The 21,644-nt window shown below is 45.0% G+C and overlaps 1 protein-coding gene across 3 annotated transcripts; it reads left to right on the top strand.

Annotated features, from left to right (window-relative positions):
• Positions 1-42: 42 nt before the first annotated feature.
• Positions 43-21,636, top strand: sec24a (SEC24 homolog A, COPII coat complex component). Of its 3 annotated transcripts, none has more exons than XM_030360212.1 (24): positions 43-411; positions 2,160-2,840; positions 3,863-4,009; positions 4,417-4,482; positions 6,007-6,069; positions 6,513-6,679; positions 7,293-7,480; positions 7,822-7,924; positions 8,448-8,574; positions 9,185-9,294; positions 9,482-9,594; positions 11,259-11,377; positions 12,403-12,458; positions 12,630-12,836; positions 14,174-14,297; positions 14,681-14,839; positions 15,574-15,747; positions 16,298-16,408; positions 17,662-17,837; positions 18,640-18,777; positions 19,118-19,222; positions 19,517-19,609; positions 19,972-20,075; positions 20,353-21,636. In XM_030360212.1, exons 1-24 carry the CDS (start codon positions 357-359, stop codon positions 20,465-20,467), a joined length of 3,501 nt encoding a protein of 1,166 aa, XP_030216072.1. In that variant the 5' UTR covers positions 43-356; the 3' UTR covers positions 20,468-21,636. The 3 variants fall into 3 exon arrangements, with proteins under 3 accessions (XP_030216072.1, XP_030216071.1, XP_030216074.1); XM_030360211.1 differs by having other exon boundaries at positions 7,822-7,933; XM_030360214.1 differs by lacking the exon at positions 4,417-4,482 and having other exon boundaries at positions 7,822-7,933.
• The last annotated feature ends 8 nt before the right edge of the window (positions 21,637-21,644 follow it).

The raw sequence follows: 21,644 nt of genomic DNA, 5'->3' as shown, positions 1-21,644 counted from the left end.
GACACCAGAGGAAGTGCCACGTGTAAGTACTGCGCATGCCCGGGGAATACGTTGATCCTGCCAGACCATCCCGACTTCCTGTGGAAGGAGAGAAGTGTTTTACACGATTATCTATCCGAGGCCTACGTTTATACTCTAACGGGCAATGGCTCTCCTCGTCACCCTGTGATGTCTAACTAGCCAGGGAGTTTATTTAGTAAGTTATCACAGGACGTCAACAAAGCCAGCACTTTAATTAGACGTCCTGCTGTCACCCGGTTTGCGTTAATTCGGCTACACTGTTAGCCGGAGGCGCAAGCTAACGCTAGTCGTTCGCATTAAGATTCTCTAATTGTGATCCCGGTGTCTATTTCAAGATGTCAAGTACGGGGTTCAACTCTCGTAACGGGACAGGGCAGACCTATGCAAACGGTAAGTGGTGATGGTGAACATATGAAGCACATCTGCCCCTCTGTTAGCTAGTCGGGTCGCTTATGGGGGCAAGCTAACTCCGCTAACCTTAGTATGAAGTGTGTCAAACTTGACGTGACTTCCTAATTTAATGTTTTTCCTTGTGGTCCGTAAGCTTCTTTTACTGAAGTTGGCAAAACGGAACATGTTGGGTTAATGTTGATGTTTAACTACCCGATGTCAGAAAATATTGAATCAGTGTTAACGTTGCCTAGTTTGTGGTTGTTGTTAGTGATGGTGGGGCTTATCTACTTGATTAGGACTGTCAGCGACACATTCCATTGTACATTTTCTTAGGAAGCAATCGATACGTACACCCATACTAATTTGTTTCTGTACGTTATTTCGTTTAATAAAGATAATGAGATTGAGGTAATAGCCCTTCTTTTATTAATGACACTTCCCTAAGTTAAAAACATCAAATCCATTTAATAATTATGCCGAGAGTTCCACTAATTCCTTACAGATATAATTGGAATATAACTCCCTGGGCGGGATTCAATTTAACTTTTCACTGTATATGTGGCACATTGGGGAGATCCAGATGTGTTGTATGCAAAATAACGTTATTGTTACTCAACCATAACCTTGTTCATTTCGGAGCTCCTGCCACATCCCTATTTGGTTCTATATATTTTTTTAAGTGATATCACGAATGACTTTAGGGTCAATGTCTAAATCATTGCTTTTCGGTGTTTTCAAGCAATGCCGGCAGGAATGTTGGCATTTCTATAGCAGTTAGCAGTTTGAGACTATTTGTAATTTAACCAGAGTCTCTGTTGACTAATCATCTCGCAATTAGCCACTCATATCACTTATATTCTTATCTCTCCCCCACACATAAGTCTATTAAACAGCTACGTTATTGCTGTCCTTTGTACTCTGATCAATTTAAATCAAACACGTCAGAGTAGAAGCTAACTCTCAAAACCAACGACTTGAGGTTAAGTTGAAAAAGGCGTCTTTAGCCTTATTCAAGAAGCTAACATATAACATCCACCACCAATACGCTACCATATGTGGTTATCTTTGAAATTATTTCCTGTAAGTATTATTTTTTTTTCATGCTTCCCTTTAAATTACTTGGAATAATTAAGTCATAGGCCCAATTTTTTCTCCCACTCTAATACCTTTTTTCTACCTATTTTCCATGCAAAATACATGCATGTTGACATCAGGAACCAGCTCATGTGGACCTGTAGTTGGAAACACGGGTCCGATATCAAACCCTCATACAGCACCCAACAACATAGCTTTCTCACATAAGTCAAGCTGCAGCAGATCTTTATATTTTATTGGCATGTATTGGCATCTGATTGATTCTTTGCTCTTCATACAAAACATAAAGAAAACATTCAATGCATCCCGTGTAGCAGCACTGTAGTTTAGTACTGTTTAGTACTTACTGGACAACTAGACCATGAAGAGGTTTTCCTAGCCATGTTCCTTCCCTGGAAAGCAATAACGTCTAGATTATTCCTGCATATCCTTTTTTTTACATAGGTAATGGCTCTTAAAAGAATATTAAACTATTCCGTTACTCTTATTTTCTTTTCCTGGAAAAATCATTTGTCTCTCTGCCCACAGTTGGGAAAACGTTCCATCTATTAGTTAGATTGAGAGTTGTTGACGTGTCTAGTCGATTTCACGTAAAGTAGTTGATGCTAGTTCTTCTAACCAGCCTCTATTGTTTTCCCTCTATTTTAAAGGTCCTTCCCAGAACCCAGGAATGGGCTTCAACATCGGTTCCCAAGCGCCATACAGTCCAATGCCGACCAAGGGCCCAGTGGCCCCTGGAGCTGGACTCTACAATTCTGGTCCTTACCAGCCAGGCCCCCCAGCAGGCCCTTACCAGCCCGGGCCCCCTGCTGGTGCCTACCAGCCCGGGCCCCCTGCTGGGGCCTTCCAGCCTGGCCCCCAAGCGGGTCCCTACCAGCCGGCTGCACCCGTCAGTTCATACCATCCTCCTCCAGGCCAGCCCCCGTTGACCAGACCCCCAATGGGAGGTCCGCCACCAACGCTCACCCCCCCGCAGTCCAGCAGCCCCGCTCCCAGGATGCCCCACGCGCAGGCTACTCCTCCACCCCCTGCTGCCATGTCGCACAACTACTACCCAAACCAGCCGCCGCAGCAGTCGCCGTCCCCTGCCTGGCAGTACGGCGCCGCTGCCCCCCCGGCCGCAGCACCACACGGAGCCATGAGGGCACCCCCGTCCGGCCCGGTGGGTAACCACGTTGGGCCGATGAACCCAGCGGCTACACTACTCCCTCCCCAGCCGTCGCCCTCCTCATCGGCGGGATATGCACCCACACCACTAGCTCCCGTCCCGCACAGCACTGCGCCTGGCTCCGGACCGGGGCCTGTCCCCCTCCACGGATACACTCAGCCAGGTAATGTAAATGGGGGGGGGGGGGGGGGGGGGTGTGGGTAATGCTGCTTATGAGTAATCCTCTATGTATCCCAGAGTCAACTTTGGATACTCTTTCTGGTAACACAAAAGCAGCTAAGCAGCGCTAGCTACTTGCGTGGCTCCTTGCTAGCAGCATGTTGTATTATTTACATGTACACACATGCATGTATGTTTTAACTGAGCGTTGTGGCAATATCAGTTGTAGTACTACACTTTCAAGGTCATCTGCTTTTGGTGCGGCAGTCTACTTGCCACGTCATGCTGCCGATTGAGGTCCAGCAGCCTGATTGCTTTCCTGTTGGCCCTGGACATTGACCTTTGTGCCTCCAGAGTGGCTGAGCGGGCCTTACACTCTCTCATGCCCTATCTTGATTGTATGTGGTGATTGCTGTATCGGCTATTTTTCTTTTGGGCAAAATACTGATATTCTCCCTATGCATTTCTATCCATGGAAGACTGATGGAAATCCAACCACGGAAGAACTGCTTAGAATGACCAAATTCACAAATATTTGGCCTTGTTTTGTTTTTTCCTCGGAGCCAACAACCAATTTGCATACTGGGAAAGTTGTGAATCAAGTGTTTTACAAGCTCCATGCTTCCTTTTTTAAAGGGCCTTTTGCCCTCAGCAGAGATAAGCAGCTGGAGTCCTGCCATTGCTGGTGTAGTCTTTAAAGAAGGAAGGACCACTCCTCTCATACCAAGAGGTGTCAACACCAGTTCACAGAATCTCAAGTTCAGATTCATGTTACAACACGGCCTCCTAATTACGACGTCACCACGATACACAACCGCCCTGTTAAACCAGCTGATCTAAATTACCGTCTTGCCGTTATTTTGACAAGATGCTTTTTGTGTTCAGATCCAGCTTTTATGGCCTAGCCCTTCTTTCACCCGATTCAAAGCGCAAACCGGCCGTGTGTGTGTGTGTGGGTGTGTGGCGGTGGGTGGGTGGGGCACTGTATAAGGAAGGAATTGAATATATATATTTGTTCATTACCAGGAAATGCTTCAACTCCCCCCCCCATGGCCCCCCATCCATATCAACCAGCCAGTGCCCCCTACGGGGCCCTGCCCACTGGACACGCCATGCCTCCTATGGGACCCCCGCCTATGGGCAATGCTACCCCTCCACCCCCCAAGGCCGAGGGTAAGTGTGTACCCCTTTCAAGTTTTAATATATCTGTGTTATAATTTGTCAACGTTTTCCATCTGTATTGATTACAGGAAAGTGATCCAATGTTGAGGTCTTAATTGGTTGTTGTAATTGTACCAAAAACAATGTATGTATGTAATTGTATTCGTCATAATTGCTCTGAATTATGTAATGCTAAAACTGAAATATTGTCACGTCAAACAACTTGAAACTTTATTACACCCATTGGGAAAGTGTGAGTGCAGACTGCACACATGCATTTCTACCGGCACTCTGTCGCATGGCCTCAACCTCACCCATCATGCAATGGGGTCAGTTGGGGGTGAGGAGCAGTGTGTGGCCTGACCTGCCTCCCGTCTCTGGTTCTGACTGCTGCCTCCTCTCCTTCCTTTCCATGCCAGCTCAGTGCGAGGGGAGTGCAGCGAGCACTGAGCCCCCCAGCGAGCAGGGGGACATTGAGTGTCCAGGTCTGGTGTAGTCCGTCTCAGTCCGTCACTCACTAGCATTCGTAGTGGTCCTGGTGTAGTCGAACCCTCCCCTTTGCATGCTACCCTTCCATGTACCTCGGAATGCATATTTTCATTATCATTCTGTATTCCTCTTTCTAAAGGTACATTTGTTTGTCGTCTTTGTTGTGGTTCATGGGCTTAGCCCCACAGATTAATTCAAGTATCATGGGGTATTGAGGCAGGTCTCTACATCTCCATCTGTAAAGTCTCCTCTTGTGTTGGCTAACCCATTCAGGTAGGGCAGGGCCCGAATATTCGATCATCCGGATATTTGTTTGTAGGGTATTCTAAAGTTTTAATTATTTTAAGGGATTTCTTTTTAACCTCTATGCCTATTAGGGTGACTGTGGGTAGAAGGCTAGTTAAAATACCGTCTGAATATCCCAGTGATAAAATATATAATTCAACGAGAGAGTGAAGCCTTGGACCCAGGTTCTTTCATAGGCACGGATTTCACAGAGAGTCAGTATGTTGCTTGAAAGTAGCTCCATTATAATTTCTTAGTTCTTAAATATGCAGAATATATCCATCGCTTCCTTTGCATGCTGGTGATTAGTTGAGTGCTGCATTCAGCGCTCAACAATTGCTATTCTTTGGCTTAATTATTAATATGGTTGGAAAGTAAGCCACACTATTGTTGTTCTGTGGATAATTATTGACTATTGACCACCTCAGGCTGTTATAGAATAATTAGCGTAATTATGTACACATATTGTATCAGCTTTATTGAAACACATTTTTTCAATGCTTACACTATTTTCACACCTGGGAGTCAATTTAAATACTCAGGGATACAGAAAGTAATAATCTTTGCTCCAAACTTTGTTTATTAACAGTTAATTGATCTCTCAATGTGCTATTTTTGTTCCTAGAATGCAAATCAAATTGATATGAAAAGCTTAATTATAATAATAAATACAAAACTATTTATCTCATTATTATTAAATAATTTTGATTATCTACCATAATATGGTAATAAGTTTAATGAAGGGTAAGTTATAATGGAATATGTGAATAATAATAATAATCCTTTATCTGCGATCATTTTCATCTTTAAAAACCTGATCCGTTCATCACTAGCTGCAAGGTCAACAAGCTTTGAGCATAGCTCGCCTACCAGCCAGTCATTCAAACATTGATTTGAAAGGATCAACAACTGATCTATATTGGATAACTCTAGTGTACAACTCGAAACGTGAAAGGGTTCGGAGCCTTTGCTTTGGAACCAGGATTGGCCAGTCACGTACCATGTGATTACAAGACGCACATCCAAGAAAGCGCTCCAAAGACAAACCCATCCCAGTCATTCTGTGTCAGAATGTGGTGTCATTCATTTCCTACGTCATCTGATGTTCATTCCGAATATATATCCCAGTCTCCCTTGTTGCTGACGTCCCCTCTGGTGTGTTGTGGCTAGCTGCTGTGGTAGCGATGGTGTGTCAGAGAAGGTTATTTCACAGTGTTGTTGTGTCGTTGTCGCAGGCCCTTCAGCCGGCAATGGCCACCAGGCTCCATACGCCTTTAATCATCTGGAGAACAAAATGGGTAAGTGTTGCCGCCAGACAGTGATACAAGGCTTTGTTTGGGAGTTGTAGTGCCATCAGAAACCAGCACTGTTGTTCTGTCTTCCATGTTTATTATTTGTTTGTCTGAATTAAAATATCGGATTGTGTGTCAGGTTACATGAACTAATGGCAGAACACATATCTCCAATCCTCCAGATTAATGTTGTCCTACTGACGTTGCATGTCTGTACATTTACAGACATGCATATGGCAATGCATCTTATGAAATAACATTAAATATCTATAATTTCTTACATCATTTTTTGTTATTGATGAAAAGCATAAGAAAAAGACCAGATTAACTGGTCATGTTTTCTTCATGGTTTGGCTCTGAGCGTTGTCTTTTTTAGTAAAGGTGTATTATGATACGAAATGGAACCATGTAAATGAGCCGGTGCTCCCTCTTCTCTCTCCCTGTCCCAGCCGGTGCTCCTCAGTCCGGCCCCCCCGGCAGACACCTGGGCCACTACCCGTCCCTCCCTCCAGGGTACAATAACACGCCCGCGTCCCAGGGCGCCGCGCCCCCAATGCACCCTCCCATGCAGACGGCCCCGTCGCAATACCCCCCGCAGCCCCAGCTCTACCAGCAGGTGACCGGAGCCTCCCGTCAGGATGTGGTCGTTATGTCTCAATGACCCAAAGGCTTTTCTTTACCGTCAAAGATGAGCCCTATAGGTCTTTGATTTGCTGCTTTTTAAATGATTTTAAGGTTTCACAAAAGTGTGTGAGTTTCAAAAGTGCAGATTGCACGGTCATGTAGTACCTACTACTGTAGACTTATGAGTTATGGTCTGTCTGAGGACTTCCTCACTGAAACCAACGCTCACTGAACCAATGCTCTTTATTTCCGTCTCTGATCTTTTACATAACGCTGTGGTTGAGGTTCACCCATCCACTGCTGGGTAAAGCTGGCGGAGCTTTGATTGGAGAGTTGCAAAGGGAGAGGGCAGAATGAGTAGAGCAAGAAACAAAAGAAAACGCCCCTCCATCCATATATTCACCAGCATTGAGAAGCGTTGCATCATAAGTGATGGATTTAAGGAAAAATGTCTACTTTTAAATCAAGGCCCGAGATTGCCTCATTTGAGGTTCACGCAGCTGTGACTCTTTTATATCCGTTCCACACTTGCTGTAGCTCGCTAATGTGTGTGTGTGTGTGTGTGTGTGTGTGTGTGTGTGTGTGTGTGTGTGTGTGTGTTGCAGCCACCAGGTGGGCCCGGCCTGGCACAGATGAGCTCCTCCCTGGCCTCTCTGAGCCTGCAGGGCAACACGCCCGAGGCCCTGAGGGTGGTCAACCTGCTGCAGGAGAGGAACCTGCTGCCCGCCGGACCCATCCCCGCCCCCACGCCCCCCCTGCCCCAGGACCTGCAGAAGGTCAACTGTAACCCAGAGTAAGACCCCCTGCTGGTTACATTCACAGCACCCCAACTTCACCTCTTAGGCTATTTTGCTTCAGTGCAAGCACATGTTTTATTCATGACTTCGTTCATTATTGTTAACCATGGAACCTGTTAGTGTTTTAAAATCGTAATTTACCCCCTTAAGATTCACTTTTATAAACTACTACACATACTGTATTATGTTTTTAGTTGCAATGTGGTTAGGAAAGCCTTGTGACATGCCAGTTAGAGTATATATAACTGCAGATATCTGAAATGAAGGCAAACCGAAGAGTTAACGACTTCTCTCCCTCTCCTTCCTCCCCGTCTCCCTCCTCCCCTCCGTTTCACAGAGTTTTCCGATGCACCTTGTCCAGCATCCCTCAGACGCAGAGCCTGTTGAACAAAGCCAAGCTGCCCCTGGGTCTGCTCCTCCACCCGTTCAAAGATCTCTCGGTAACTCTGGTCTCTGGTTCTTTCTAATCCGGATAGCCTGTGACCTAACCCTATCCACAGGGTCTCAGTCGGTGGTGGCTTCAATAAAAAACCATCTATCTGGCTTCATTTAATGTAGGAGACTTCTGGGACTGTTGTTTCATATGAACACAAAGTCATTGTAAACCAAGATTTAAGAAATGTTTAATGTCAGGCTGTCAGGTGCTTTGAGAAGGGATTCTTCAGACTTTGCATGGTCACTCAATCTCTCCCCCCCCTTGCTAGTGAAATGGATATACGTAGAATCTAACTACTTCCTCAGCAGGATTAAATAGAAAAGAAATGTACTAATGTTGCCTAACCCTCTTCATTATTAGCCCCAGTGTTTTTGATGGCTTGTCTGAAGATGTATAACCGTGCCATTTGCCGTCTAGCTTCTACCTAGCTAACCCTGGGACAGTCAACCACTGTCCATTGTTCCTGTTGAATAAATCAGTGCCAACCCAGGGGCTGATTTCTAACGTTGTCCGTCTCTCCCTTAAAGCAACTCCCCGTGGTGACGTCCAGCACCATCGTGCGCTGCCGCTCCTGCAGGACCTACATCAACCCCTTCGTGTCCTTCCTGGACCAGAGGAGGTGGAAGTGTAACCTCTGCTTCCGGGTCAATGACGGTGAGGAGGGCTGGCTTGGCGGGAAGGGCTCCTAGTGACAGACCAAACGGCCAGGAAGAGGGGAAAGCTCTCCTACTCGACAGTACCTTGTTTCAAACTGAAAGCCAAAGCATACTGATTGGGAATGAAGCCTTGTATTTGTAGAGCTAGAATAATATTGTAACAGTGTTAAGTACACCCAGGGTGAATGCACTGTGCCTCTGGCTTTTTTCTGACTGAACTCTCTTTGGGAAGTGGAAACGTTTATTTATTTTGAGTCTCTCCGAACACGGCTGTCTGCTTTTGACTCAGTTTTTTGTCTTTATCATTTTAAGTCAATTTCCAGAAAATCTAAATCGTTGTTTAATAAAAAAAAAATTTATGTTTTGTAGATTAATAAATCTTGAATTATATTTGTAACTGCCTGTTACAATAGATTATTATACAAATGATGTTTCACATCATTTTTTTGTTAATCTAATGTTAACATGACATGATCAGCCATGAGTGTCATGATGGCCTCGGGGCCGGTTTCAGAATGGATAGTGTGGTAGCTCTGTGAATGGAGAGCAGTGCATGCTAATCCTCTATGTCTCTCTGTCTCTCCCTTTCCCTCTGGTCTGGTCGACAGTGCCGGAGGAGTTCATGTACAACCCCATCAGCAGGTCTTACGGCGAGCCTCAGAAACGACCCGAGGTCCAAAATGCCACCATCGAGTTCATAGCGCCCTCTGAATACATGGTACCACCAACTGTTTCTTATTGTATTATATTATCATCAATACTATATTTTAGTACTGGTGAAGTCCCACCTTGGAGTCTAAAAGATTATTCTGTGTCTGATGCATAAAAAGGGACTTCAAACTTGAAGTCCAAGATTCGGACTGTGTTGTTTTGCTGTTTGTAATCGATTTGCATTTGCTTCCCAGCTGCGGCCCCCCCAGCCTGCCGTTTACCTCTTCGTGCTGGATGTGTCCCACAACGCAGTGGAGACGGGCTACCTCAACGTGGTCTGCCAATCGCTGCTGGACAACATCAGCGCGTACGTACCGCCCCAATGCGCTGTGGCGCCCTTTAACCCATTCAGACTGGATCATGCATGTGTGCGTGTTTACCTTTAAGACCGAATCACGCATCAATGCGTATTTACTAGAGCTGTCAGTTAAACGCGTTATTAACGGCGTTAACGCAAACCAAATTTAACGGCGTTAAATTTTTTATCGCGCGATTAACGCAATTATTTTATTAAAAAAAAAAAAAAAACTTTTTTTTTTTTTTTTTTCTTTGGCTCAAAACAAAGAAGCAGTAGCCTGGCTGCTATGTTCAAATGACATTTGTTCAAAGCAGTCGTTTAATTGCACTATAGGCTATTTTTTTGTATCGTCCTGTTTTGATCAGTGTATATGCCAATGTTGTTATCAATAAAAAATAATTTGCACAAGGCACAAAAAAAATCAAGGGATATTTAGCATAGAAAAAGAATTTGCGATTAATCGCGATTAATTAGAGTTAACTATTACATTAATGCGATTAATCACGATTAAATATTTTAATCGCTTGACAGCTCTAGTATTTACCATTAATGCCGGCAAACGCGTCTGTGTCATATGGAGCGGTGTCGTCTTTTCCGAGGCACGTGGCCAATAATATGCACTGTGATTGGCTGAAATACTCTTGGAGATGATTAGGGATTTTTGACCGACTAATAAAATGCTCTGTGATTGGTCGAAATAAGCATACACGCGGAGAATGTCTCGGTTCGAAACACTGCAAGCGATCCGTCATGGCTGATTCAAGTGAGGAAAGTGATATTGACGAAGTAATTAATTTGGATTTTAATGAAATTATGCAGGATGACACAGGACCAGATTTAAATGATATCCTAAATGATATATCGGTAATGCTTTGGAAAGCATTACCGCAGCACTCGACAGTAAATTATGAGTTGTGTTTAGACTTGAGACTGTACTGTTCTGTTAATCTGTACACTCACCAACAAGTTATGATTATATGGTTTCTCAAGACGCTTTAATACATCAAAATGATACAACAAAGAAAATGAACATTGATTCAAATTGAAATTATTAGGTAAAGAAGAAGTAACCCTCTGGTTTGTTTTGGTTTTGTTCTATATCTGTGTTTCAGTGTCTATCATTTGTCACTTTGGTACCTCAAAAGTATGAAATAAAAGCAGATCTGTATTGATTTTCAAAATGTTCTTGATGTTTTTGATGATCAATGATTTTTTAAAAATATGCAGTTCAAGTTTATGGCCAAGCAAGTCAGTCAAGTTGACAGCCAAAGAATTAATCTCTCAAATGCCTTTTACCTCATGTTTTTATCTGCTATAGAGCCTGAGAACTTAAGGTTTTAGTAGGCGTTGACAAATTTTGAATATTGCTCTGAAAACCCTCAGGTTTTGAGAAGGGGTTTGCAGAAAAGTTCTTGGGCATAAAAAGGCCTTTTTTAGCAGGCTTTTTAGGCCTAAATGGGTTAAAGGAAACGCAAAGTAAATTGAATCAACAACACCAGAAGGGGTTACCTAAAGCACAATGAGGGCTGATATGTGTTCAAATCAGAAGCAGAACCCCCTGACCCCATTGATTATTTGCTGAAGCTCAAAGTGCTCCCAGCCTCCCAGCTGAGATGGCTTCGCTCTGTATTTCGTGTCCCTTGTGTTCACTGCCCACATGTTCTGTGCCACAGGCTCCCCGGCGACACGCGCACTAAGGTTGGCTTCATCACCTTCGACAGCACCATCCACTTCTACAACCTCCAGGAGGGGCTGTCCCAGCCACAGATGCTCATCGTGTCGGACATCGAAGGTGAGGCAGAGGCTAAGGCTAGCAAAGCAAAGGCAAATTATTGCCGTGCCAAAAGTAGGGATGGGTTATTCGAATATTCGATTATTCGAAATGACGTGGGTATTCGACTTAAGCAGATTTTTTAATTTTTGCCTGAAGTTATTTAAATATTATTCATTAGCTATATATATTATATTTTTCGTTAAACGTGTATACTAACGCCATTTAAAATATGTAAAGTAGAAAGAAAGAAAAAACACAATTGCAATACATTAGATACATTTTTGTGCCTTTGCGCATTACATAGTAAACTTGCAGGCAGTGCGCACACTAAAAGAATTGGCGACCAAAAGAAGCGAAGTGTGGAAATATTTTGACCAGATTGGTAATGCGAGGCAAGCCCATGCGCTGCAAGTGGAGTTCTGTTGAAATCCAAGCCCACCAGTACTTATACTTTTTGCTGTTGTGCTTAAATTTACTTGAATCTAATTTCAGTTTGTGCCTTAGGTGTGCAATACTGTTCATTCATATTCTTGTCAAAAAAGTATGGTTTCGTTTCAACTCGTTTCGATTCAGCATACTGATTTTGTTTTTTTCCTTCTAAAATGCTCAATGAATTGAACAAATTGGATTTGATTTCCTTATTTATTTGACTAATAGATTGAAAACTAATTCATTTATTTAGTGAAGACCAGATCACGGAAGCCTTCAGGCTACATTATGAGTGCGCTACACTTTTTTTTTTTTTTTTTCGTAGTTCGTTTAACCGGTTACTCGATTTCTTTTTTTTTTATTGATTATTCAAATATTGATATGCCTTCAAATGCCCATCCCTAGCCAAAAGTAGAGCTCATTTGAACGTCCCTAGGACCCTCACCTGGGCTCAGAATATCAAGGGGATGCAATAAGGTTTTCCCTTGCAGCAATCTGAATCCTATATTATTATTGACATTTGTGGAATATATTATTTATGATTTTTACCTTTGCACAGTTCATTTATCTTAATTTAACGCATAATGGGAACATAACCCTTCTCTTTCCAATAGAAATATTTTTACCAACGCCAGACAGCCTTCTAGTGAACCTCAATGAATGCAAAGAGGTAAGAAACATCTTTGATATGTGGACTGTTAAAAATTCCCCATCCCCCCCAGTATTGTTACTGCGAGTGGATGTGTTGGCAGCCACTTCAGCATCGACATCCATTAGGAAACCTTTCCTCCTCATTGAAACGCATCCAATGGACCATACTACAACCCCCTTGTGTTCCCAGCTGGTGCAGGACCTGCTCAAGAGTCTGCCCCACATATTTGAGAAGACCATGGAGACCCAGTCGGCCCTGGGCCCCGCGCTGCAGGCGGCCTTCAAGCTGCTGTCGCCCACCGGCGGCCGCGTGTCCGTCTTCCAGACCCAGCTACCAAGCATGGGCGTGGGGGCGCTCAAGTCCAGGGAAGACCCCAACCAGCGAGCCTCTGCCAAGGTACGGGAGTGGGGCCGGGGCCGGGGCACTCCCCTCCTGCACTGGCACTGAACCCCATCAGCTCATGGCAGAGGGAGCGAAGTAAAGCTCTTTCAAAGTCAAATGCACAACAAACATGGAGTAGCATTCACTGAAATTCAAGTGCTCCAAGCGCTCCTCGACAGTGGAGCTACTAAGTAGTAAATACAATAAAGTAATTTATCATCTAAGTGATAATATGAATTATAAAAACACATTGTTTATGCACAAAATGTTACAATAATGGAGAAGGATGTACTTTTCACTGAAAGGGTAATTATTCTGCAATAAATGCAGTGATGTCCAAGGTTATTAGTTCTCTTTGAACTAGTTCTATAAGTAAAAAAGAGCTAGAACTAGAGCTGATACATAGGGCGTACATCATGTGATGATTCTGTGGCTTTCACAAGAGAAAATGTAGATAATTTTTTATTAGCATTCTCTCCTTTAGAGCTATAATATATGCAACCTTTCTGAAAGAATAAGTCAATTTGTGCCTAAAGGCATATTAGATACGCAACATGCTCTGAAAAAAAACAGAATATTTCCACCTCATTACCGCTTACATGGCAGGCTCGCATTGGCTCAGAGCCCTTGTGGTCGTGCTGATTGGCTGTTGGAGGCATACAGATATTACTGTATTACAGAAGATGGCTGTAGGCCTAGAAGAGCCATCCTAGAGCCAGCTCTAGCCTATTCATTGGTAGCGCATGTCCCATCAAGCATGGAGTTGAGGCCTTGTGTATGCAAGATATTCTCTTCAAATCGTATGATGTTCTGGTGGTGTGGAGGGTTATGAGGCAAAGAGAGATGTTCTACACAGGCAGGAGCGGTTGTATGACAGATGTTGACAACCTCGTAGATGTGCACTGCATTCATTCGAGACCGACGAGGGATAGGTTGTCTTCTAGGCCGAACCTCTAGAGACAGCGTTGTTGAGTTCAGCTCATCAACCAATATAGAGCGTGGGGATTCATGTGCTCATTATCTGAAATTTTGTCGTGCTGTACTTTTCTTAAAATTCCACAGTTCCTAGACCTTGTATATTTAACGGGATTCGCAGAATTTTTTTCCCTATTAAAAGGTAGACTGCTAATTATTTGGTCTCTCACTGGACAGAGAAGCTTTGAAATGCAAAATGCACTGATTGAAGGTTAACGCACGCATGCAAGGACATTATGCATGTTCCTATAGAATGCTTCTGAGGAAAAACCCAATGTAAAGCCGTTATTCTTATTAGCTTTGCCCCTTTTAACCAGTGGAACCTTTTAAAACGGTTTAAAGAAAGTTGTGCTGTGTGTTGTCATCGGTATGAACAGGATATTCAGCACTTAGCCCCCGCCACAGACTTCTACAAGAAGCTGGCTCTAGACTGCTCGGGCCAGCAGGTGGCCGTGGACCTGTTCCTCCTCAGTGCTCAGTATTGTGACCTGGCATCGCTAGGTGAGCCTCATGCATACACTCACAGATATTGTATCTTTTTGGTTAACATATTGATTCGTATTGTATAACGTCTCTTTTTTATGTACCGTAATTTTCCGTCCTGTATATCCTGTGCAGCTACAGTGTGTTGTCTTGTTATTCTGCACCAATACACCACAGAAACGTCCTTGTGTATGAAGTGTGTTAACCTGGTAGCAACCTGACTTTCAGTTCCCATCGCGGTCTCATGCTACATGTCATGTCTCCTTCAACCCACTTTCCTATCCTTCCCATCTCTTGGCTTGCCGTGTCCATAAAGGCACAACAGCCCATACAAATACATGAAGTTATTATCTGAGCAGATATCATGATATAACTCCCGTACGCTCCCCTCCTCCCTACAGGATGCATATCCAGGTACTCTGCAGGAAGCGTGTACTACTACCCCTCCTACCACCACCAGCATAACCCCGCCCAGGTGGAGCGCTTCGAGAAGGACCTCAAGCGGTACCTCACCCGCAAGATCGGCTTCGAGGCCGTGATGAGGATACGCTGCACCAAAGGTCAGCCTGGGGTCCTCTTCACCACCAAAACCCTGCCCCTAGTCTTCATCAGCAGAGCTGTGTTCCCAGTCACTTGGTTCATTATTGTCTTATAATTGGTGGATAGGTTTGCGAAGAATTCAAGAATTCCAATAGTGTTTTAGTGTACTAGAGATTTGCAGGTCACCAAAAGCTGCATATCTCCAGCCTTCACACTTTGCGTCCTTTATAATTGTTGAGATCCTAGATAGGGCTTTGACTTTTGCCCAAAAATCATATTTGAAGTTCGTTTGTTTATTAATATTCAAATATTTATTAATAATATTTTGACCATTAAATGCCTTCAGTAAGACCTGGATTGGGCTTCGCGAGGTTTGTTTACCGGCGTTGCTATGGTTTCCGATCATGCGCGTTCCAACGGTTTATTAGGTTTCGAATAAATCTCTCTAATCAATACTTCATTCACTGCCTCTTCCGTGGTCATTACAATATTATGAATAGACTGCGTCGGGTTCTCCGACATCTCTCCCTCTTGGCCTGCCCATAACAGGTTGGAATATTAAGGGCTACCTAATATTCGTTTGAATTTTGATTTATTTTTTGATATTCTAATTATATTAGAATAAAGAAGTTCAGAGTCAAAGCCCTAATCCTAGACGTGTTGCGGTGCAGTCTTGTGTATTGGCCCTTCGGATTTTGGGATATATTGTCTTTATTTCCCATGAATAAGTAAAGTCCCCTCCTCTTTCTCCCAGGTCTGTCCATTCACACCTTCCATGGGAACTTCTTTGTGCGTTCCACGGACCTGCTGTCCCTGCCCAACGTGAACCCGGACGCGGGCTTCGCGGTGCAGATGTCCATCGAGGAGAACCTGGTGGACATGCAGGTGGTGTCCTTCCAGGCCGCGCTGCTCTACACCTCAAGCAAAGGTGAGGGATCAAAAGAGGACCGTATGTTTACACATACGGGGGCGATACCTTATCCCTCTCTGCCCACTTCCTCCCTCTCTGCCCACTTCCTCCCTCTCTGCCCACTTCCTCCCTCTCTGCCCACTACCTCCCTCTCTGCCTACTTCCTCCCTCTCTGCCCACTTCCTCCCTCTCTGCCCACTTCCTCCCTCTCTGCCCACTACCTCCCTCTCTGCCTACTTCCTCCCTCTATCCTTATCTATCTCCACCATGAAGTGTTGCGTTCAAACACATGTGATTGACAGGCAGGTGGATTCCCTGAACCAATCAGGGAGGTGTTGCCCTAGTTGGTCACAAACAGGCCCTGTGCAGTCTAAACTTAAAGTCGCCTAATGCTGTCAACTCAAAACAGATGTCCCCACAGAGCATTTCACTCCCTAATAGCTGACAGATGGCTTAGGCATCTCTAACCAATTACACAGAAATGATAGGTCCTAAATCTTAAAGAAAGAATGTTTTTTAGGAAAGACCAAAGACGACTTGTATCTGACGGCCCTTCCCTTCTCCCCAGGAGAGCGCAGGATCCGCGTCCACACCCTCTGTCTCCCCGTGGTCAACTCCCTGACCGATGTCTTCGCTGGAGCGGACGTTCAGGCTGTCACCGGGTTGTTGGCTAGCATGGGTACGTAGCACACCACATGAAGGGGCTGGACGGATAGACCAGTGACTCTATGGATTATAGTATTAGCCTCCAGTCCTTAATCTGACCCTTAATGCTGACGTAATGTTAAGAGTGACTTAAGCTTGGGGAAATAGCTGGTGGTGTCTCAGTGGCAGAAGCCCAGTTTGAAATCCCCTTTCCCTCCATGAAGCTCCTATTGGCCTGAAGGAGAAGAGTATCCACCGGGGTTGTGCTCACAGCGCTTTACGGGGTTAAATCCTTTCCTTCATAGAACCATTTCCTCAGTGCCTATTCAAACTGTTGATCAATCTACTGTTGATCCAGCTATCTATTATGAAGACGTTCTTGGGCTTAATGCTATAATGACTGAAGTTTTTTCATAGTACTCCCAAGACCTTCATTACCCTTAATAGTCGGCAGCGATTGGCTCAGGTCGCCTAGTAACCGCCCCCACAGGCCAATCCAATGCCTGGGAACCTCTTGGGGGATAAATTAACCTTGATGAAAATAGATTTCCTGTTTTTCTCGGTTATCAAGGGTCAATGAGACAATATCCTGTCTCTATACTCTCGCTTCATCTCTCTCTCTATGTTAAGTTTAATTTGTTGGCGCCTGTATTCTTTTAGTTGTATTGCTTTTAAGGTGTGACTCGTGAGCGCGCAGCCAGCATGTACTTTTGCGCGTGCCGTGGGAGTTGATAGCGTGATGTGTTAATGCTGTGGAGAGCGGAATTAAATGGCTGTTACACGAGTTGACTGCGGACTATTATTGTGGCTGGGATTAACATCTATACTCCTTCTCCCCCTCCATACTCTCTCGTCCCCTCCGCACTCTCTCTCCCTCTTATTAATCTCTCTCTCTGTGCTCTCTCTCTCCTTACTGTCTCCATACTCTCTCTCCATTCTCCTATGCTCTCTGCTTAATGTCTCTCCGTGCCTTCTCCTTACTGTCTCTCCATACTGTCTCTCCATACTGTCTCTCCTTTCTCTCTCTCACTCACTCTCTCCGTGCCTTCTCCTTACTGTCTCTCAATACTGTCTCTCCATACTGTCTCTCCTTTCTCTCTCTCACTCACTCTCTCCGTGCCTTCTCCTTACTGTCTCTCCATACTGTCTCTCCATACTGTCTCTCCTTTCTCTCTCTCACTCACTCTCTCCATGCTTTCTCCTTACTGTCTCTCTGTGCTCTCTCTCTCTCTCTCTCTTTCTCTTTCTTTTTCCCCCCCTCCCCCATACTATCGCTCCGTGCTCCAGCTGTGGACCGCTCCGTGTCGGCGAGTCTGGGCGACGCCCGGGACGCCATGACCAACGCGGCCATCGACTCGCTGGCGTCGTACCGCCACGCCGCGTTGACCATCCAGCAGCCCGGCCTGCTGGCCCCCGCCTGCCTGCGCCTCTTCCCCCTCTACGTCCTCGCGCTGCTCAAACAGGTAGCTACCCTGCCTCTCACCCCCCCGGTAGCCCCTCACCCAGGAAGAGGCTGACAGGGACGCTCTTGATTTGAAGAGACATCCAGAAGCATGCCTTCTCGGATGCACCCCACATCATAGTGGCACTTCATTCCCCGTTAGAGGATGAAGTTGGACTTCATAATTGATGTCCACCCCAGCACCATATAAGCCCTAATAATAAAGCAGGAAATTACAAGGAAACTAGATGGGGGGGGGGGGGGGGGATGGGTTTAAAAGATTTGACTTAATGCTCCTTTCTCATGGATTCAGACGGGCGGTAGACTTGAAATTGGATACCATTTTAATAGACGAGTGCAGGACGGTAGAAAAAGGAGAGGCGGACAGAAAATTCTGTTAACATTAAGGGTAGAAGGCATTCCCTCTAAGTTGTAATATTACTATATATATATATACTACATCACCATAGCAACTTATCGTGCCGCGTCGTGGCGTTCCGTCAGACCATCTAGTGTTGTTTCCTTGGTCCAGAAGGGGATGTTTGCTGCCTGAATCCATGTGAACGCAGCAGAAGGCTGGTGGATTTAGAAGAGTGGCACCGTGTTACTCTTTGTTTGACAAATGCAAACACAGAGTCAGCAAATCTATTCATTGGTTTCCCCATCATGTTTATATTTAATACAAACATCAATGTGTGTGTGTGTGTGTGTGTGTGTGTGTGTGTGTGTGTGTGTGTGTGTGTGTGTGTGTGTGTGTGTGTGTGTGTGTGTGTGTGTGTGTGTGTGTGTGTGTGTGTGTGTGTGTGTGTGTGTGTGTGTTCCAGAAAGCCTTCAGGACAGGCACCAGCACCCGGCTGGATGACCGGGTGTTCTCCATGTGTCAGCTCAAGTTCCAGCCCCTGGTGTACGCCATGCTGATGATCCATCCCACCCTCTACCGCGTGGATGACCTGTCAGACCAGGTGAGCCCTCCATCTGCACAAAGGATCCCTGGCCTGTGAGGAAGCCACAGCATTCGTCCTCAAACATAAAACACTTGGTGTGATGGCAACACGACCACCAGAATTTCAGAAGGTGTTTGAACAAAACCGCTTGCTGTTATTATAGTGACTGAAAACCTTCTGGAGATAGGGTAAAATACTGTGTTTTCAAGAATATATACATTTCCTCGGGGCCAGGGTCTTGATTTCCTTCAGACGGAATCCAATGCCCCTTGTTATCTTAATGTCACGGCCATCTCACCGACTTCATTTTCTCTCTCTCCGCCTCCCCTGTCTCTCGCCCTCTCTTTATTGCGACCAGGGTGCTCTGAACATCAGCGAGCGCACCATCCCACAGCCCCGGGAGCTGCAGCTCTCTGTGGAGAAGCTGTGTCGGGAAGGGGCCTTCCTCATGGACGCTGGATCGGTGAGTAGAGGCCCGCCTCCCAGCCTCCAGACACATCAGGCCTTGGGCTGATGTGGATCTTTATTCAGGTTAACATGGGGGGCCTCCGTCAATGAAGATGTACACCAAACGTCTCTAAAACTTAATTTCTCATCAATATGGTTGAGATATACACATGATTTATTCTGATTCCCCCCAGACTACAGGCCCATGTCCTCCTGTCAACCGATAGCTCAAGACGTTCTCCGATCCATTATATGAGATGTTTTTACTGTAAATGTTTTGACTTTCGGACCATTCCCTGTCCTTTTATAGGTGATGCATCTATGGGTAGGAAGGAGCTGCAACCCCTCCTTCCTCACTCAGGTCTTGGGCGTCCCGGACTATGCTGCCTTGCCTCAGAACATGGTACGACAATTTGCAATTCATTCTAAAAAAGTCTTCCTGCTTGAGTAATCTTAAATGACTAACGTAAACAACATCATTTACAAGCCCTTCTTATGACTCTCCCCTTCTGCAGCAGTTTTTTCTGCCGTAGAGTTTCTGTTTTAATGGTTCTGTTTTGGTGGTTGGTCGTTTTCTGATTAACGTGTAAAAGGAGGAGAGTGGGTTCAGTAGATATGCTACTACCAATACTTGCACAGCAGAAAGCCTCCCTCAGGGTACAACAACGCACTCATATTCGAAAGCCTCTCCGTAAAGGCACCACTAAATAACACACCCACTCTCCCCACACTCTCCCACCTCTCCTTCTGTTTTCCCCCCACCAGTACCAGCTCCCCGAGCTGGAGACGGCAGAGTCACAGAGAACCCGGGCATTCATCGGCTGGCTCCGGGAGCAGAGGCCCTTCTACCCGAGCCTCCATATCATCAGGTAGGTTCTGTTGACCATCCACATGGCGGCCGGCCGGTGCGCCTCAAAAGGGAACTACTCTGCTAAGCAGATCGTAACTGTAGTGCACTGATAAGGAAGATGCTTCTATGAAAGGGTGTCTGAAAGAAGAATACGTTAAAATGTTAATTTTGTTTTAAAAAAAAAATGAATCATCCAAGGGGAATTCAGTGCAACGCCATACAACAGAAGATGTTAATATACGTTTATTTCCCTCTGCGGGTCTGTTGAGTTGTGGTTGTGTTTCGTCTGGCTTCAGGGACGACAGCCCGCAGAAGGGGGACTTCATGCAAAACATGATCGAGGACCGGACCGAGTCGGCTCTGTCCTACTACGAGTTCCTGCTGCACATGCAACAGCAGATCTCCAAGTAATAGACTCTCGCCGGAGCCACAGGAAGACACGGAGGCTGTGTGTGTGTGCTTGCGTATGTGTGGTGTGAGTGTCATGAGAGTGTGTGTGGTATGTGTGTGCGTGTGCGTTGGCAGGGCGAGGGCTGCGCTCGTTTCCAGGGCAAGCTCCTGCGCCACCTCCAGTTGTAGTCTGTCACATCTTTCTTTTCCTCCGATCCATGAAAATGCTCAGCAACCACAACGACAACCGTTCCTACGTGACTCAACAACCTGATCCAACGCAAGCATTCATTCAAAGAAACCAAATAACGTTTAATGGATTGAGCACCTCAGAGAGATGAATAACGTGGATCATAACGCATCGCACTCATTGGAATAATGAATTGTGGAGAAGGGGTGGGTGGGGTGGGGACAAGAATTAAAATCAAAAATAATAATTATAATGATGACGGCTCCGGTTGTAAATGGTCAAGTGAATCAGTGTTCATGCTCTAAGAACAATCTTGTGTACCGGCGTTGTTCAAAAAGCAGTTGGTGTGTGATGTAACTTTGTTCCAGAAGCACAGTTGTCTTTCCTTAATACAGACTAATGCAGCTAGGTGGAAGAAGAAGAAGAGGAGGAGGAGGAGGATGATAAAAGAGTATTTGGGCGTTCAAAGACTGTTATGACACAAGTGTGCTTGTTTGTCTGTGAGTGGTACACCCTGGTTCTACCTATAAGGAGGGCAAGTGTGCTTTGTATTTCCTCATTATAATCGTGTGTTCAAGGAATCTTTGTTAGGTTTGGGGGAGGAGAGGGAAGAGACCAAGTACGTACAGATGTAAACAGCCGTCTTCGCTGCCTTGATTGTTTGATTAAGCAATGGAAAGTTGTCTCCCAGCACTTGGTTTAGATCTGTCCTTTTCTGTCTCAAACACGTGCATTCTTTCTCTCTAGAGATTCAGATCGCCTCGGATGATGTCTTGTTTTTGTTTAATTTATGAGACTCCCAATGTGATTAAATTCTGTAATTGCCTTGTATGGGAAGTCACATTTTATTATCAAGCCTCTGTTTGAATACAGTCCGTATATAAGAAATATTTTAATATAATAGGATATGGGAAATTCTTTAACACAGACATAACAAAGCCATTGTTATCTTTTAATCATACTTATTGATACTTGTATATTAAAGACTATATAAAAGTAATACATTGC

This window comes from Gadus morhua, chromosome 7 (genome assembly GCF_902167405.1).
Source record: "Gadus morhua chromosome 7, gadMor3.0, whole genome shotgun sequence".
NCBI lineage: Eukaryota > Metazoa > Chordata > Actinopteri > Gadiformes > Gadidae > Gadus > Gadus morhua.
The sequence above is the reverse complement of the archived record's forward strand: the minus strand, read 5'-3'. Positions and strand labels throughout refer to the sequence as shown.